We start from the raw sequence: 20307 nt of genomic DNA on the forward strand, positions 1-20307 counted from the left end.
TAGAATCATGGATAGGTAGATAGATATAAAGACAAAAAGAAAAGTTTGAGGAAACAGCAGGTCCCATATTCTCCGGCTGCACTTTTAACTTTTAAAACTATCACTGTCTTTTCCATTTTCCCTGACCAACCGTTTCGTTCTCTCTCGTTAGCAGGAGTCTTTTCCTCAGCTAGGTCGAGGAGACACAAACAGACTTCGTCAAGAACACATCTCAGCACAACCACACACATGCATACAGTCTCAAACACACGGTTTTAGATTTGACGGTGTGTGGAGGAAGATGGGGAGTAGGCTGAGGCAATCTAAGCGGGACCTCCCGCCTCCCCCACCGTCTCAGATCTGCACTGCTCCCCTCGCCCCTCCATTCTTTGGCTCGCCTTTCCCCCCACCCCCGCTCCAGACCCTGCCCACCAGGCGACTGGACTGGCGTAAATTTCCGTCCATTTGCGTCGCCGCCTGGGGGTGCTGCTTCGTGACGTCAGGGCTGAGCTAGGGGGCGCCCGCTCCTGGCTGCCCGCCCCTCCCGGCCCTGCGGCCCCCGCCTGCCCTTTAAAAGAGCGGGGCCTGCGCCAGCCGCGCCACACCGCGGGGACCAGGAGGCACGCTAGTTTCCCGGGGCTGCTCCATCGCGCCTTCCTCCTGCGCCTCGCTTCTCCGGTCCAGCCGCCATCTTCCTCTCCGCACAGGGGCCGGCGAGCGGGGCCATGCAGCCAGCGCTGCTTCTCAGCCTCCTGGGAGCCGTGGGGCTGGCGGGTGAGTGGGCGCGGCGGGCCGGTCAGCACCGCGGACAGCGCCAGCCTCGCTCTTCCCCGCCGCTCCCGCAGCCAGGCTGGCGGATCCCGGGAGAGAGGGGGGGTTGAGGGGAAGGTTTATCTCTTGCTTCGTTTCTTCTCCTCCCTGGGTGTTTTCCTTCAACTCCTCCCACCCGTTTGACTTGGAAAAAGCTAGAGGGCTTCTTAGCCCAACCAAGGGAGCCTCGTTCTTTTTATATCTGAGTTTTCCTCTAGATAGGAAGGAAGAAAACGTGCCATACCTCCAAGGAAACCCCACATTTTGTATTCGCTTCTAAGATGTCACACTCTCTCTGCCCGTCTAGAGAGACCCTGTTGTCTGATTCTGTATCTGTTTGGCTTTTTAAAGCCAGGCGACTACGGAGAGGCCGGAATACATGTATGATGTTATTTAGTGCCTGCATAATTTCCCTTATTTTTGTTATTGTCATGTAAGTATGATGAGATAAAAGTGAGTCCCATATGTATGTAAGAAATATCCCTTTTCTTAACATGTCCATATATAATGTGTGTGTGTATGTGTGCTCATGTATGTACAAGTTTAATATGTTTCTCTATTTTGTATTTCCATCTCTAGGGACAGGTAATTTCTAATTTCACACTCAAAGGAATTTTTTTTTTTAACCTGTGAAAGCCTCAGCATTCCTGAGAACATGTGCCCTTAATTTTTTAGTTATGAATGGAAACCGCAGTATTTTGACTTCTGTACTCCAGGAAAATTATTAGAGTACAAAATAACCACAAAAGTACCTTTGGAGTAGTAAAAAAAACAAAATGTCTTTGTCAATTTAGGAGGATAGAATTTTAAGTAGTAGATACTTGACTGTTTCCCTTTTTGTATGGAAGATTGTAGGCTTAATCTTTCAAACTACCCTGAATCTCAAACAAATGATCTCTGAAAATCTGAAGTGTGTGTGTGTGCGTGTGTGTGTGTTGAAGTAGAGTCACCTATGGGTATTGAGATATTGAGACTATTGAGAAGTAAGTATACTAGCACCAAATTAAACTACAGGTTTTCTTCAGGTGTTTTAATGATTTAGAAAATTGTTCATATCTGAGGTTGAGACTCCTACCTAGAATTGAGATTATTGCCATCCATGAATATGAAGCTTTTATTGGCAGCAATTACTAGATCCAAAAGGCAGAGACAAAATGAAAGCCAGTCATAATTATATACATTCAGAATTTGCTAAAATTCTTGTCATTCTTACAAATTGTCAATAAATGTTCTCAATTTCATTAAAGAAAATCAAATGAATATTTAGAATTATTTCTGGTCAAAATACTTTTAGAAGAGAATTGCTTTGCTTGGGAGGCTGTAGATCACAAAAACAGTGACATTTGTGGGAATGATTTAACTATTGTGGTACAATACTTACAGATCTCTTATGTAACAGAATATTTTAAATAAAAGTTTATATTTTAATAGCAGCTAAAATGAAGACATAATCTTTTTAAAAATTGAGCTATAATTTGTATATCATATAATCCACCCTTTTAAAGTATATAATTCAGTGGTTTTTGGTATATTTGCAGATTGTGCAACTATTACCACTATCAAATTTCAGAACATTTTTATCACCCCAGAAAGATACCACAAACCCATTGGCAAGTACCTCTCCATTCCCACCTCCCCGCAGCCTCTGGCAATGAGACATGTTAGCCTTCAAGTAGAGCTGGTTATTTGCAAAATTACAGGGCTGGGGGAAGCCTCAAGAAACCATCTAGCTCATTCACTTATCCTTAAGAACTTCTGAAAGGAGATGCACAACTTCCTATGGAAGCTATTGTGCACTCTAAAAATTAATATAAGGGAAGTAGTAAAATGATATCCATATTATTCTAGGTAAAATGCTTTCCTTATCTTTTTAATTTTATTTTATTATTATTATTATTATTATTTTTAGACAGAGTCTTGTTCTGTTGGCCAGGCTAGAGTGCGATGGTGCCATCTCAGCTCACTGCAACCTCCATCTCCCAGGCTCAAGCAGTTCTCCTGCCTCAGCCTCCTGAGTAGCTGGGATTACAGGTGTGTGTCACCACACCCAGCTTTTTGTATATGCAGTAGAGATGGGGTTTCACCATGTTGGCCAGGCTGATCTCGAACTCCTGACCTCAGGTAATCCGCCCGCCTCGGATTCCCAAAGTGTTGGGATTACAGGCACAAGCCACTGCACCTGGCCGGGAAAATGATTTCTAAATTCAGAAGAGCATGTTGAACTTATTTTACAGCTGTATTTTCAATCTGGTATCAAACTGTAATAGTCTTAGATATTAATACATCAGAAGTTACTCTCAGATTTACCACATTATTTGATAATTTTTGTACCATTTGATTGCTTTACTTTTAACACGAGCATTAGGTTTTCTTTTTTTTTCTTATATCCCTACAGACAGAGAGCATTAGGTTTTCTGTTGTGCCACCTGAATCTTACTACATACAAAAGTAAGCTGAACTACTTTAAGGATAACAACACGCCTTCGGCTATTACCTTGTTGTCACAAATTTTACTGGAAAAATACAGAAGCACCTAGATATCTCACCAAGATGTATAATGTATGTTCCAAAGCAGACCCTAGTTTTTTTTTTCCATCAAAAAGGATCTGAAGAGCCTCAGTCAGAGAAACAACGGTTTCATAAATACAAACCTAAGCTACAAGTTGTCTAGAGTAATAAAAGAAAAATCTTTCTCTGCCCCCAAATCTGGTAACTATTAATACTTTGGCAATACTAGTAGTTAATAAAAACATCTATTTTACATTTGTAAAAAAAAAAAAAAAAGGGAAAGTATTAGCAAGAAACTGCATTATCAAGAAGGCTTAGTAAAGCAGGATTTTTTAAAAGCATCTGATTTATTAGGGGAGTTATTCTCTCATAGTCATTTATTTCCAGAGGAAATTACAGATTTCCGGTGGAAAGAGAAAGTGCTGAAGTGGGTGTGTTCTCAAATAGCCATTTGGAGGATGAAAGAACAGTTGAGTATATTGGACCTTGGGTACCAAAAGTGGTCAACTGGATCTTGCCTGATAAGCATTTCAGGAAAAACTTGGGGTCTTCTTAGCTCGTTAGCTACTTCTCAAATATTTTTTAATGATTCTAATGGACTGTATAACTTTGGGCTTCCTGAAACAATTGAAGTGATCCCAGATCATCCTTTGAAAAGAGAAATTTAGTAAAGTAAATGAATAGGTGTTTTATTTCCAGGTTGAGCCCCATGATATGTAATTGATAGGGGGTGGGGAATGTTTAAAGAGGCTTTCCTTGCATTCTGCAAGGAAAGGTCGGGTTGCTGCATTTGAATAGCTTTCATGTCTGATGTCTGAGAACTTGCCCCAGCAAGCTCTACTCTCTTCTCAGGGACTTAAAATAATTTTCTGCACTGAGCTTCTCCTGCTCAGTTGCCTGCTACAGGTCATGCCAGGAGAACTATGGAGATGGACTTATATGTAAATGCTTTGGGCTGTTCTAATAGAAAGGGCTTAGAACAAAGTCAAAGTGAAAAAATAATCAAAGCAGCTTTGAGAGAGAAAAAAATGGCACTGAAAAATTAAAATTACCTGAAGCATTTTCTAAGAAGACAAAGCAACTTCAAACACTGTTGTAAGATAGGCAGAATCCCATGACATTTTATTGAAATAAATTAAAATTTTTCTTTTAAAATATTCTTATAAACCAATGGTTAAACACCAATTTGCATATAATATTATGGACTTGATGCTAAACTAGGAGGGTTAGATATCTGCCGTGTTCTTTACATGGTTGCAAACAGTGTGGAGGAAGAGAAACACAATGTTGATATGGATGCACAAACGAGCTCGTTCAGGCAAAGGCCTTGCAGGTAAAAAATGAGGTAATTAATTATGGAAGACACCCATAACCATGTTTTTGTCAAGGAAGTTTTGGGAGGATATATTTTTGGAAACAGAGATAGGGAGAGAGAGCCACAGATCTTTACCCATTTGGAGTAGGCAGAGAAGATCGAGGAGGGCATTCTTGTTTTATTAGACTTAGTTTGGTTTAAACTTTTTTTTTCTTTTTGAAACGGAGTCTCGCCCTGTCACCCAGGCTGGAGTGCAGTGGCACGATCTTGGGTCACTGCAACCTCCGCCTCCTGGGTTCATGCAATTCTCCTGCCTCAGTTTCCCGAGTAGCTGGGACTACAGGCGCATGCCACCATGCCTGGCTAATTTTTTGTATTTTTAGTAGAGACGGGGTTTCACCATGTTAGCCAGGATGGCCTCGATCTCCTGACCTCGTGATCCACCGACCTTGGCCTCCCAAAGTGCTGGGATTACAGGCGTGAGCCACCGCACCTGGCCCTAGTTTAAACTTTTAATTGAAGTAAAATATATAGAAAATTGAACAGATCATGAGTATACAGCTTAATAAGCACATCTATGTAACCAGCATTGAGATTTTAAAAAGGGACATTTCTGGTACCCAAGAAGACCCCTCCTTGTCTGTGGTCTAGATTTGATTTATACTGGATCTAAAATAACATTTGTTTCCAAATATATTTAAGACATTGCCAGGGGAAGAGCAACAACTAATGTGGGGTGATTTTGTGGGTTTGGGGTCACACAGCTTCCAAAACCCAACTCAAGTCATTTTCCATCCTTTTTGTCCTTGAAAGCTGTCAATTCCATGCCAGTGGATAACAGGAACCACAATGAAGAAATGGTAAGTTGCAATGTCAATCTTAGAATCGAGACTTGTATCTAGACTCTAGATTCTCCCAGTCCCTATTATACCAAACCAAACACACGCATGACATAATCTTACAAAGCCAAGTTATCATCGCTGACAGAATGTGGGCAAGGGATGCCCCTCCTGCACTGAGCTCCTATCTCCTGTCAGGATGGTTTAGCGCCCCTGAGGATAGCTGTGCCATTGGTTCAGAAATGGATGCTTATTTCCCTTCTCCAGATAATCCCTAATCAGTGCCTTCTTGCATTGTTCTGTGTAGAGGTTTGGAAGATTTCACTCTGTTCCTGTAAATCTGTATCTCTGCCCTAAGAATACTGCATCAGCGCAGGTCACGTAGTCAAGCCTTCCTTGACAGCAGCTCTGGGTTGAGTAGTCTGTCATCCAGTGACACCAGCTTCTCCAACCTGCTTTCGCGTTTTCCCCCAGGTGACCCGTTGCATCATTGAGGTCCTCTCAAATGCCTTGTCGAAGTCCAGCGCTCCACCCATCACCCCTGAGTGCCGCCAAGTCCTGAAGAAGAGTAAGTGTCCCGCACTGCAGACAGATCTTTGTTGCTGCAGTGCTCCTTGTTCCTACTCCCTCCACATCACCTTCCTCTTTATCTACAAATGGCCTGGGGGCATAATGCACTAGGAAGAGTGTTGATTGACTGGGCCAGTATCTGGGAGACAGAAGATATGACTCCTAGTTCCTGCTTTACCACTTCGCAGCTGTGTGACTATGGGAAAGACGCTTTGTCTCTCTAGGTATATTTCCTCAAAGTAAAATGAAGGAGTTGAACTCAATGATAGTCTTTCAGATGTCTATCCATTCTTAAATTCCTTAGTTCCATAGTTTGGATTTTTAGAACAGGACTTCATTTGTGTGCAGGGAGTGTGGGAAATGCTGGTTTGTGATTAGATGAGGAGGGGGTTTCTGGAAGTGTTGGAAGATGATAGAAGGAGATTTAAAAATCATTCTTCTCTTTGCCTTTTACTCTTCTGACACTGAGAAGCACAAGCTGAGAAGCAGGAATCTTAGAAAGGTGACTTAAAACTTCTGGCCTATTTACACAACAAATTAGCTAAGATATTTTAATGCACAGCTTACCAGAATAGAAGGTACCACCAAATGGTACCAGAAGTTCCAGGCCTGAGAACTGGAAGGGTTTCAGGTAGAGGCAGTGCATTCCAGTGAGGCAGACTAATGGCTTTCTGAGTCCAGCCTGTGAAGTGTTCTCAATATGAAACCATTTCTGCTGAAAATAAAATTTGAACAGTGATATAAGCAGTATCCATTGGAAATGGACATTATGAGGTCAATTTTACAAGACTGTGCAGTCTCTATTATGCATGCAGCCAAACTGATTCAAACAAATCCGGAAAACACTGTCCTCTTCAACACTGTCCTCTGCTTTTAAACTTTAAGTCAGGCTGTAAACAGTAGATTTTATCTTATTTTTTCACCTTTAAAAATCTTTCAGGTGGGCGCAGTGGCTCACGCCTGTAATCCCAGCACTTTGGGAGGCTGAGGCAGGTGGATCATCTGAGGTCAGGAGTTTGAGACCAGCCTGGCCAACATAGTGAAACCCCGTCTCTACTAAAAATGCAAATAAATAAGCAAATAAATAAATAATTAAATAAATAAACTAGGTATAGTGGCAGGTGCCTGTAATCCCACTACTCGGGAGGCCAAGACAGGATAATCGCTTGAACCCGGGAGGCAGAGATTGCAGTGAGCCAAGATTGCGCCATTGAACTCCAGCCCGGGCAACAAGAGTAAGGCTCGGTCTAAAAAAAAAAAGAAAAAAGAAAAAAGTGTCTCATTGCCACCAGCCTGGCCAACATGGTGAAACCCCATCTCTACTAAAAATACAACAACTAGCCATGTGTGGTGGCGGGTACCTGTAATCCCAGCTACTCAGGAGGCTGAGGAAGGAGAATCGCTAGAACCTGGGAAGCAGAGGTTGCAGTGAACTGAGATCATAGCATTGCACTCCAACCTGGGTGCAGCCTGGGTGGCAGAGTGAGACTCCATCAGAAATAAACAAACATAAAACAAAAACGAAAAAAAACACCTTTCATTGCCAGACAAGACTCTCTTGCTATAGCTACACATGAACCCTCATGCATGAAATGGTGAAAAAGCAAATAGCGATTGGCCAGAAGAGTAACCTGAGGCCGGGTGCAGTGGCTCACACCTGTAATCCCAGCACTTTGGGAGGCTGTGGCAGGCAAATCATGAGGTCAGGAGATCGAGACCATCCTGGCTAACACAGTGAAACCCTGTCTCTACTAAAAATACAAAAAATTAGCCGGGTGTGGTGACATGCGCCTGTAGTCCCAGCTACTCAGGAGGCTGAGGCAGGAGAATCGCTTGAACCTGGGAGGTGGAGGTTGCAGTGAGACGAGATCACCCCACTGCACTCCAGCCTGGGTGACAGAGAGAGATTCTGTCTAAAAAAAAGAGGAAGAAGAGTAACCTGAATTAACTCAATCTGCTTTTGGGGGCTTCAGGGTAACAATGGTAGCTATAGGGGCCTGAGCCTTTAGGGACCGCAGAAACAGTGGATGGAAGCTTTCCTACCACTTCCATCCCACATACCTCTTTCTGAGTTTCTTTCCAACTTCTTTTTTCCAGAAGTTACAGGAAGTGAGTAAGAGCAGAGTGGGTCACTAGGCAGAGAGTAAAGGCCCCTCCTTTTGGCAAACCCATCTTGGTATCTCCCTTTCCCTTCCTTTGTTTACTAGACCAATGCAAAAGTGAGGGATCTGTCCTATCAGGTCACCAAAGAACCACAATTGCTTAGGAAAAGTTGCCTATGCCTGCCTGCTAAGATCTTAGCCCTTAGATTACCGCATAGTAACTCTAGCCTCTGCTCCAGCCCTGATTATGCCCTGAGGTCTTTTGATGTCTGTTGAGAGAGACGTAGGGAAACTGGGAAAAATCAAATGACCCATGTATCTAAGGATCCTGGAGATGTTATACCCAGAGAGTGACAGAATGCTGAGATGGGGAGGGTTTAAGAGCTCCTCTGTGGTTGACCCTTAAACACCAGCCAGGGCTAGACGGACAAATAACACAAAGGAGTAAGGCAGAACAGGAAGTGACGCACAGACTGGAGGGCACCTGCCTTTTCTGAGAGGGAGCAGATAATTCTCAGCTCTAATCCCATTATGGAGAAATACAGACTGTGTAGTCAGATCTTGGGATTTTTCAAAAGAAGTTAAAATTTTGATTTTTAAAAGACATCTCCTGGTATTTTTGTATCGCCTCTGAATTCAAATGTACTAAAACTGCTGTCTAGGTCAAACAGAATTCACCTCTGAGGCACCAGTTGGCAACTTTTATCCTATTCTAGTTTTCTCTCTCTTGTTGGTGTGTCCTAAACTGATCAGAAGACTGGAGGAGCTTTTGCCCGACTGGTTACATGAATGCCTTTATACAGCCTCTGTTCCACCCCACGCCCATCTCCACTCCCACTCCTACTTGCATGTCTCTGAGTCAGCATATACTCACTAAGCAAATGAGTATTTGGGGAGTAGGACAGAATCATTGTTTCATGGATTTAAGAGACCTCAGGGAGCACGCAGTCTAATTTCTTAACAGGTACAAGAATCTCTTTGACTAGGGTTGATCTGGTCATCCTTACAGCATGACAGATGCATTTCCCTGTTTTTGTTTGAAAGTAAGCGTGAGCTTCACACCTTGATTTTACAGATTGACAGTGAGTGTGTGCTGCTAATCACAGCCCTCTTCCAGGCTCACCTGCGGGGACTTAAAGCTAAATTTAGTAGGAAGAGCCAAGCCTCAGGCACGGGCTGCTCAGGCAGTACATATTTAATTGGGAAAAAAATAAAAATACTTCTGTTCCTGACACTTAAGGTTCACAAACCAGTAGGCAGTAGGAAAGGGGCCACAGTGACTCTGCCCCTGGAGGCTGAGATCTTGTCTGATCAGCTCTATTTCAACCGACGCTCAGAATGACATCAGTATCTGTCTGTCTTAGTCAGCTCGGGCTGCTATATCAAATACCATAGATTGGATGGCTTAAACAACCAACATTTATTTTTCACAGTTATAGTGGTTTGAAGTCCAAGGTCAGAGTGTCTGATGAGGGCCCACTTCCTGGCTTATAGACGGCTGCCTTCTGTCACTGTATCCTCATCTGGTGGAGACAGAAATCATCTCTTTCTCATATCTCCTTTCTTAGGGCACTAATCCCATTGTAAGGGCTGTACCCTGATGACCTAATTACCTGTCAGAGGCCCCACCTCCACATGCTGTCACATTGAGGATGAGGGCTTCAACATTTTGGAATCACACAAACATTTAGTCAATAGCACTGCCCAGAACCACATGCTTCCCTGTGCCCATCTGGCTAGCCATGCCCCAATGCCATACACACCACCACTGGCTTTTAAGAGGCAAAGAGACTGGTGACAGATGGGCCTTCCCTCAGATGTCTGGAAAAGGCCAGGGACATTTTCATTGCCTCATAAACATGAGAATATTATTATCGTGCCAGACTGGGCTTTAAGCAGAGAGGTACGGAGAGTCCACTATTTCTTGGACATTTTTACAAAACAAATAATTTTTTTCCACTTTGCAAATATCATTTCAAAATGACTTATCAGTGCCACCCAATAGAAATATAATGTGAGCCACAAATATAATTTCAAATTTTATAGTAGCCACATTTAAAAAGTAAAAAGAGACAGGTGGAATTAATTTCAGTAATATATTTTATTTTTATCCAATTTTTTTCTGATATATAATTTTATATATCTGATCTATTTGAAATATATATTATCCAATACATCCAAAATATTATTTCAACATATAATGATATAAAAATTGTTGAGATTATTTCACATTATTCTTTATTCTCAGAAGTCTGATGTGTATCTTACATATATAGCATGTCTCAGATCAAACCAGCCACATTTGAAGTGCTCAACAGCACTTGGGCATACAGTGCCTGCAGTGTAGACCCAAAGCTGTCAGTGGCCTTGGCTTCAGGCATTTTATCTGAACTCTGTGACATAGGTTGAAATCCAAGCCCTCCCAGCTAACAACTGAGACAGTGCTAACTGCCTATCTCCTTTCCTGGGGTGTCCTTGAGTTAAGGAGGGTTTAGTAAAAGAGCTATTGATATTTGGAAAAGGTGGACAAGAACAGCATTCAATTAAAATATCAGTTATACCATGTACTCTGACTCAGGAAACACAAAGATAACTCATTGTGCTGAAGTTTCTTCCCAACATCTGAGAGCATGTTGGGTACATGGAACCTGAGTGAAAAAAGAAATGGCCCTTTCCACTGATGTGTAGTTTTGTCAGGCAAGAAATGTACACCCTTATCACCAGCTACTAAGTTATAGATCACATACTGCTAGGTTGAGTCTACAGTTGATTGGATAATAAAAGTCTGATATAAACTAATCATTTCAAATGTTTAAATCCTCCTTTGAATCTTGATATTTCTTATTTTGGCTAGTTAGCTATCTAGCTGGATAATTGTTAGAGCTATTCACATACTGCCAACTTTTTACCTCCTATGTGAAGAAAATATGGAAAGAATGGTCTTGGATTATACCATGCTGAGTCTCAATGTCTGCAAAAAGAAGAGGTTGGACTGGATTAGATGAATTCTAAGATGTTTTCTGCTTCTAAATTCTAATATTTCATAAATCCATATCTGGATTTCAGTTTGATCATTGGCAGTACCAATGAGAGAAGCTGGCTGGGTATTATGAAGACATAAAAATATAGACAGTTTATTACTAAATTTAAACACAGTCAAGGAGCTTTCATAGCCTTTACTTTCAAAAGGAATCTGAGTAGATTCTTCATTAATTTAAATAATTATCCAAGCAATTTTCAGTGTCATCAGGATTTGTAGTGATTACTGAGGCTGGTGCTTGTCGAACCACAAGCAATTCTGAAGTTATACCTCCTCTTCATTTTCATTATAGGTAGAAAAGACGTCAAAGACAAAGAGACAACTGAAAATGAAAACACAAAGTTTGAAGTAAGATTGTTAAGAGACCCAGATGATGCCTCGGAAGCCCACGGGTCCTCCAGCAGGGAGGAGGCAGGAGCCCCAGAGGAGGAGGACGCCCAAGGCCCAACAAAGGCAGACACAGAGGAGTGGGCAGAGGGAGGCGGGCACAGCCGAGAGCGAGCAGATGAGCCCCAGCGGAGCCTCTATCCCTCCAACAGCCAAGTCTCAGAAGAAGCAAAGACACGCCATTCTGAGAAGAGCGAGAGAGAGGATAAGGAGGAGGAGGAGGAGGGAGAGAACTATCAAAAAGGGGAGCAAGGGGAAGATGGCAGTGAAGAGAAACACCTTGAAGAGCCAGGAGAGACACAAAACGCTTTCCTCAACGAAAGAAATCAGGCTTCAGCTATAAAAAAAGAGGAGTTAGTGGCCAGATCTGAAACACATGCTGCCGGGCACGCTGAGGAGAAGACGCATAGCCGGGAGAAGAATAGCCAGGAGAGTGGAGAGGAGGCAAGGAGCCAGGAGAAACACCCCCAGGAGTCTAAAGGCCATCCCCGAAGTCAGGAAGAATCTGAGGAAGGTGAGGAAGATGCCACCTCTGAGGTGGACAAACGACGCACGAGGCCCAGACACCACCACGGGAGGACCAGGCCTGACAGGTCCTCTCAAGGAGGGAGTCTTCCCTCTGAGGAAAACGGACACTCCCTGGAGGAATCTGAGGAGTCAAACGTCGGCATGGCCAGTTTAGGGGAAAAGAGGGACCACCATTCAACCCACTACAGGGCTTCAGAGGAAGAACCTGAATATGGAGAAGAAATAAAGAGTTATCCAGGCGTCCAGGCCCCCGAGGACCTGGAGGGGGAGCGCTATAGGGGCAGAGGAAGTGAGGAATACAGGGCTCCAAGACCTCAGAGTGAGGAGAGTTGGGATGAGGAGGACAAGAGAAACTACCCCAGCTTAGAGCTTGATAAGATGGCACATGGATATGGTGAAGAAAGTGAGGAAGAGAGGGGCCATGAGCGGGGAAAGGGACGCCATCACAGAGGCAGGGGAGGGGAGCCACGTGCCTATTTCATGTCTGACGCCAGAGAAGAGAAAAGATTCTTGGGTGAAGGACACCACCGTGTCCAAGAAAGCCAGATGGACAAGGCAAGGAGGCGTCCACAAGGTGCGTGGAAAGAGCTGGACAGAAATTACCTCAACTATGGTGAGGAAGGAGCCCAAGGGAAGTGGCAGCAGCAGGGAGACCTGCAGGACACTAAAGAAAACAGGGAGGAAGCAAGGTTTCAAGATAAACAATATGGCTCCCATCACACAGCTGAAAAGAGGAAGAGATTAGGGGAACTGTTTAACCCATACTATGACCCTCTCCAGTGGAAGAGCAGCCATTTTGAAAGAAGAGACAACATGGATGACAATTTTCTCGAGGGTGAAGAGGAAAATGAGCTGGCCTTGAATGAGAAGAATTTCTTCCCAGAATACAACTATGACTGGTGGGAGAAGAAGCCCTTCTCGGAGGATGTGAACTGGGGGTATGAGAAGAGAAACCTCGCCAGGGTCCCCAAGCTGGACCTGAAAAGGCAGTATGACAGGGTGGCCCAACTGGACCAGCTCCTTCACTACAGGAAGAAGTCAGCCGAGTTTCCAGACTTTTATGATTCTGAGGAGCCGATAAGCACCCGCCAGGAGGCAGAAAATGAAAAGGACAGGGCTGACCAGCCAGTCCTGACAGAGGACGAGGTACAGTGTGGGGCTTCTGTTTAAAATTACTTACTTTGGTCAATGTTAGCACATTATGTTCAAGACTATCCGATATTAACGGGGAGAAATTGGTGGGAATTAATCACTATGAAAATGGTGACCTAGTAACAGAGTGGAGGCCACCTTGGGGGTCGGTTTCCACCTACCTTTAGCCATCGTCCACATCCTTGCCCACCTCACTCGGTTGCCTTGCTTCTCAACCTTGTCTGCACACTGGGGTCACCTGGAGAGCATGAAAAATTACTGTTAGAGATTCTGTCTACTTAGTGCCTGGAGTGCTGCCTGATCATTAGAATATTTTAAAGCTTCCAGATGATTGCAGCATTCAGCCAAGGTTGACAACTACTGTTCTGGTATCTTTCCCTTGGTCATCTGTCTGTTCATCACTCTCTCCCTGAGGGAGGGAGAATAGGTGATAGAGAAGTTTACTTGCTTGGCTATTTAGTTTGCTATCTTTATTATTTCATGCCCTACTGCCGTCAGAAATTTATATCTGGGAGAGGTAACACTGTTGGAGCTGTACCTACCCAAACAATGTTTTTTTCCTAATATTGATTATGTAGGTTGGTGCTTCTCAAAGTTGAATGTGCATCGGGATCATGAGGGATTCCTAGCCCCCAGAGTTTCTCATTTAGTAGGTCGCAGGTGAGACCCCAAAGTCTGCATTTCTGACTGATGCAGACCGGTCAGGGGACCACACTTCGAGAGTTACTGATGTAGGTTGACTAATGTAGCTTCCAACATGCCTAAAATTCCCCTTTCCATTCGTACTCCATCCAACTATAGCAAAATAAATTGGTTCGGGACCTCATGCCTCCACTTTTCTGTATTTTCCAGAAAAAAGAACTTGAAAACTTGGCTGCAATGGATTTGGAACTACAGAAGATAGCTGAGAAATTCAGCCAAAGGGGCTGACTGTCATTGGAGCAGAGGGCACTGTTAAGAAGCAGCCCTCACATGATCTGTTTTTCACCACTTCACCGAGAAGACACCATTTATCTATCCAAGGACAGAAAGTAGAACTTACTATTCGTTAAATGTTTGACACAATTGGAAATGTCTTTAATTTTTGCCAGAATGCTATTGAAAATGTGAATTGCATGACTTGTAGCATATTCTTTTCCGCAAAATAGACATAGTAACATGCTTGTGACAATGACTGTGCTACTGTCTTTGGAAAAATGTTTGTCTCAGTTGGAAATAATAAAAGATTCACCTGAGACCAAAAGCTTCATTGTTCTCAGCTTCTTTTGGGCAAAGAGGGAGGAGTGTGACTTTTCAAATCTATTCTTTGAAGTAAATTGCAGAAGATGGCCCTAGGATTTGTTGGGTTTTGGATGCATAATAGAATAAAAAAGCAAACCTTTTGAAGCAATGTGCAGGATATAAAGAGAAATAGATTAGAAAAAGATATCTACTCCCCCATGCTGAGGGAGATTACAGGGGCTTGAAGAACCTGTTTCAAAAACAATCATACGGTATTACTTAAAAATTTCCTTTATGTAAAGAGCTCTAGAAGTAGCCAGCCGAAGTTCATTTTTCAGGGCTTAGAAGAAAGCTTGGATGAGGGGAAGAATTCCAAGGTGGAAGTGAAAACATCTGGCCTGTCCAGACAGATCTCTGGCCCCTCAGGCCTTGTTGGATTTCTACTCCTTAAGAAGATAGAGGCGGCTGGGCACGGTGGCTCACACCTGTAATCCCAGCACTTTGGGAGGCTGAGGCAGGCAGATCACGAGGTCAGGAGTTTGAGACCAGCCTGGCTAACATGGTGAAACTCCGTCTCTAATAAAGATACAAAAAAAAAAAAAAAAAAAGCCGGGCATGGTGGCAGTCCCAGCTACTTGGGTTGCAGTGAGCCGAGATCAGGCATTGCACTCCAGCCTGGGTGACAGGGTGAGACTCTCTCTCAGAAAATAGAGGGTAGGCATGGTGGTTCACACTTACAATCCCCGTACTTTGGGAGGCCAAGGAGGGTGGTTTTCTTGAGCTCAGGAGTTCGAGACCAGCCTGGGCAACATGGCGAAACCGTATCTCTACAAAAAACTTAAAAATTAGCCAGGCATGGTATTGTGTGCCTATAGTCCCTCCCTACTCAGGAGGCCGAGGAGGGAGGATCACTTGAGCCCTGGAAGTTGAGGCTGCAGTGAGCCGAGATCGTGCCACTGCACTCCAGCCTAGGTGACAGAGTAAGGTCCTGTCTCAAAAAAAAAAAAAAAGAAAAGAAAAAAGAAAAAAAAGAAAGATAGAGCTCTTACTCTGCTGACTCTGTTACTAAGTAGCTCTGACTTTGGGCAAGTTACTTTTCCTCTCTGAACATCAAGATCATCAATAAAATAAGATATTTGTCTCATTGAGTTGCTACAAGGATGACAGAGTTGATGCAAAACAGAGCAGTGCCTGGTATATATCAGTGGCACAGGAAATGTTTGCTGCTGCTGTAAATCATTCCTGCAGCTTGTTACGACAAGACAGTTGGACAATTCCCCTTCTTCCTTTTTTTACCCGTCATTTAATTCCTCACCCTTGGTGGCTTCTTCTTGGTTGATTTCTACTGTTTTGACAGTTTGGTAAAGAGTTATTCTCTGTAAGGTGGTGCAGAGGAGAGTAAGACCTCCTCTTTACCCTCTGAAGGTGGGATAATTAAGTCTATGAAATAAACTGACAGTAGGCAGATGAACAGGAGAAAAAAACATTTTAATTACATGCATAGGCCCAGAAGTCCCACAAAATATAACACTCAGAAGGGCCAGATGATTGAAGTTTTTATAGCATCCCGAGCTACAGAAGAGAATAGGGGGCTTGTGGCTCCTGGGGGACACAGTTATGGGAAGGTAGCAGGAGGAACTGTATGATAAATAAAGGTTGTGTTGTTATGCAGATAAAATCTCTTAGGTAATCAAAGTGATCCAGCAGCTTTCTTTTTTTTTTTTTTTAGATCTTAATGAAATTTTATTCTGAAAATATGACAAAAGTCTAAGGCACTTCAAACATTTAAATACATGTAGGACCAAAGTAAATGTGACATAGTATAAAGGAATCCATGAATACGGAGAACTATGCTATATTTCTCTAGAGGCAAATAGCCAACTCCTCTAGCACAATTCAACCTTTATCATTAGAAACAGAATTGTGCAATTATTAACAAAAATATGATAATGTTACATGTAGTTCTTCATGTCTTCAATTAGTATGAAATACAAAAGTTGAAAATACTGTGCCAATTTCATATAATCTTTTTTTTAAAAAAAGTCATATTTACATCTACCTAGATAAAACCAAATGAAAATATTTTCTTTTGTAAGTTTCATACTTTTTGAGAGTTCTATCTAGCCCTGGCTGAAGTGACTGATGATCAACTTTCTTACTTTAAAATAATAAGAGACAAAAGAAAAATCAACAAAGCTGTGCTGGGATGGAATTTTGGAAGAGCTTTCTAATGGTGCCACATTTGGTAAATGTAAATATTTGCGGAAACATTTTAAAACATGATGCCAATGAGAACCTGACACTTCTCTGTGGTAGTGGTCTGGGAGTGGAGAGACGGAATAGAAGGTGCACTTTTGGGTAAGGTCAGCTCACAATTCCCTATGACTGTATATAACAGAGCAGAGACTCAACAGCAACACAGAGTAGGTTTAAGTGCACCCTACACAGAGAGAAGATGGCCAGAAAGGAGGCATGTGTGCCCAGGCTGGCAGTCTCTGCACTGCGAAAGCTTCAGCTGTTAGCCCTGGGCTTTATGCTTCTGTTTGCTGGTGAGCTCAGGCACAATACCTATACATTCAGCGTCTGCCACCCCAACAGGAACAGTTAGCAGCTTAATGGTGGCATGAAAATGGAGGGCTATTTGCATACAATCAATCAAATGAAACTCTGTGGCTTCATTCCAAGCCTAGGGGATGCCCAGCGGCTTTTGCAAAGCTGATGTGAGCATACAGAAGAATGGTGATGCCCTTGTGCCCCATTTCCAGAGCGATCCAGAGCATGGCGCTGCCATCGTTGTCCTCCAGGTGGACATTGCAGCCCAGCTGGGCCAGCAGCAGCTTGATGATCTCCATGTGCCCGTGCTTGCTGGTACAATGAGGGCCAGGGAGCCCTTGTCATCCTGGAGGTTGACCTCAGCCTCACAGGCCAGCAGACCCTACACCATGCCGATCTGCCCAGTAACTGACTGCCAGCATGAAGGCCATCTGCCCCAGCTGACTGGCTTTGGGGCTCACATCCTTTCAGCCAGAGTTCTTCCCCAACCTGCATGTCCTCTGCTTCCACAGCCGCGAGGGCCGCCAGCATGATGAAGGTATAGTCCCTTGTTCTGGTGATCCACGTTACACATGCGGGTGTCCAAGAGCAGCTTCACAATCTCAAAATTGGAGTGGGACACGCTATAATAGAGGACTGTGTTGCCGTTTCCATCTGCCAAGTTGATGACCTAGTAGAGGACATCCAGGGAGGTAGCCTCAAAAGCAGCTCTGTAGTCTCCCAGAGTGGCTGCAATGGCTGACTTCTGACGGGACACGCAGAACCACTTGTGCTGGAGGGTGTTCAGACAGAACCTCATATCTTTGCTGGTCAAAGCTCTGGGATCATTTATATTATTTTTCAGTAAGTTGCAAGCAGACAACATCTTTTCACTTAATGTATGCCTCTCTCTGATTTTCACCTTCTCAGGTTCGCGTTCTTGAAACTACATTTCATCTTCCACCCTGGCAGACTTGAAACCTTCAATGTTAATGGCATGGTGCCCTTCGGCCATTCCCCAAGTGTCTTCAACCTCCTCTTCTTCAAGAGGATATTACTCAGTGACATCACACTCATCATCTGACTCAGAGGAATAGCTTTCATCTGTGCTGACATCATCGCTTGAAGTTGTTGCATACCCTCCATTAATGCCAACAAACTGAAGATTCTTTTTCATGCCGTTTGAATCTTTGTTACCGTCTTCCTTCTTCATGATGGGCTTTCGTGTACTTTCATTGTTTGTGCGTACAGAGGCCAGCGGCCATCTGGTCGTCTGTCAGGTTCACTAGAGACCGTGTGCTTTCCTGAGCGGGGAAGGCGCCCTGGCTGCTGATTAGCTTTCCTTCTGAGATCCTCACCTCTGAGCAGCCTTCTTCCTGATGCAGACACTTTACTAATGTAGATTTCCTTTCTAGATGTAAATTTCCGTGTAAAAAAGGACAGCTTTTTAGAGCCATTCCTGTGTCTGCAGTTTCTCTGAATAACCAGCTCAAAATATGCCAAAGAGATATATTTTTGGGTGACACATTGTGGTCTCCTCCAGTCATATTTTGGGATGGTGTGTACTGAGCCCCAGCCATGGCAAAAATAAGACTTAAAATCACATAGGACTTTTATCCGTCAAGGAAGGCCTGGTTCTCCTCCTCTTGGCTAAGTGAAGAACTGCCTGTGCTACTTAACCAGATTCTTTTTAGATGAATCCTCTGTGACATACTTTTCCAGGAGCATTGCTGCTTCGTCATATGGGGAGCCCATCAGTGCTATAAATCTGATGGCAAATTTTCCTAAACCTGGGCACACAGGTTTCTCTCTGCCTGCAGTTTTTTGTTTTTGTTTTTGTTTTTTTTTCTGGCCCTTGGATCGTGACTGCCTGTTTGCAAAGGACAATGATTTGGGTGGGTGATGGGGGTGCGAGGAGGGGAAGGCTGCTGGAGGAGGTAGCTTTTATAGCAGACAAGGGAGGTCGGTAAATACCTATCGTACTAGTTTTCTGGGGCTGCCATAACAAATCACCACAAACCGGATGGCCTAATACAACAGAAATTTATTCTCTTACAATTCTGGAGGCCAGAAGTCCAAAATCAAGGTGTTAGCAAGGCCGTGCTCCCTTCAAAGCCTGTAAAGGAGGATCATTCCTTGCTTCTTCCTGGTTTCTTGCCTCATCCTTGCTTCTTCCTTCCTTGCTTCTTCCAGGCCTTCCTTGGCTGGTAGCAGCAGATCTCCCACTGCCACCTCCGTCTGCACTTGGGTGCTCTCTCCCTGTGAGTCTGTCTCTTAACCTGGTGTTCTTCACCAGGACACCAGTCATACTGAAATAAGGACCCATCCTACTCCAGTATGACCTCGTCTTAACTAATTACATCTGCAACCACCCTGTTTTCCAATCAGGTCACATTTACATGTATTAGGGGTTGAGACTTCAACATATTTTTTTCTGGGGACACAATTCAACTCACAATAAAGCAGGCCAGCACCCACTCCCCTCAGGTGGTCAGACCCTGAGGCACATATTCTGCACTGCCTCCCAGACTTCCTCCGTGGATCATGCCCAGGTGCCACAGCAGTGACCTGCGTGATAATGCAGCCTTTATTGGCTGCCTTTACCTTTTCCACTGCCCACTGGTGACCCTACTGGTGTTTCCTGGGATCACCTCTCACATATACTGCTTCTCAAATACTTGTCTCAGGGTTTGCTTCTGGGGGACCATGATCTAAGAAACCATCCAAAGTCAAGGTTTATATTATGACAAATAATATACCTGCAGTTGCAACCCCTTGTCTTAATATATCCTGATACAAGATACTGGGAAATGCTCAACATGTACTCACAGGCACAGAGTACAATGTCTCTGCCTTTTTTCCTATTGCAGCCCAGCAGAAAACAAAATACTTTCCTAAAGAGAGATTGGGGGGCCCAAGGTGAAAAGTGATTTAGTCACTCGAGGAGAGAAAACAAAACCCAGCAATGCACCAAATGCCAGCCTGGCAAATCATACACACACACACACAATGGGCACTGCTCACGAGGAAAGCTGCTGGAAGTTGGAGTGCAATGCAGTATGGCACCCCCCAGCTTCCCCTGGCATCCGCCTTGTTGAGGCATTGCACATTAGAACATCTTTTCATTTTAGTTTGCAAACACCCCAGGGGAGGGAAACATGAAGGTGTAGATGATCTATTAAGGATGAAGGAAACATCCAAGAGAATCCCACCCAATATGTGCTGCTCAGATGGTGCAATTAGGATCTCTGGGGGTGCCACCATTTCTTCAGGAAGAAGTCAAGAACTATATAGGCCACTGCTTTTCCCACTTCTAATCAAAAT

At 43.7% G+C, this 20307-nt stretch overlaps 1 protein-coding gene and 1 pseudogene across 1 annotated transcript; one reads left to right on the forward strand and one right to left on the reverse strand.

Moving 5' to 3' along the window:
* Positions 1-208: 208 nt before the first annotated feature.
* On the forward strand, positions 209-14473 carry CHGB (chromogranin B). The gene is made up of 5 exons (XM_025398907.1): positions 209-753; positions 5426-5472; positions 5926-6019; positions 11456-13224; positions 14083-14473. Exons 1-5 carry the CDS (start codon positions 705-707, stop codon positions 14158-14160), a joined length of 2037 nt encoding a protein of 678 aa, XP_025254692.1. The 5' UTR covers positions 209-704; the 3' UTR covers positions 14161-14473.
* Positions 14474-17126: 2653 nt separating this feature from the next.
* On the reverse strand, positions 17127-18738 carry LOC112632494 (annotated as a pseudogene).
* Between the last annotated feature and the right edge of the window lie 1569 nt (positions 18739-20307).

Source organism: Theropithecus gelada, chromosome 10, assembly GCF_003255815.1.
Source record: "Theropithecus gelada isolate Dixy chromosome 10, Tgel_1.0, whole genome shotgun sequence".
Classification (NCBI taxonomy): Eukaryota; Metazoa; Chordata; class Mammalia; order Primates; family Cercopithecidae; genus Theropithecus; species Theropithecus gelada.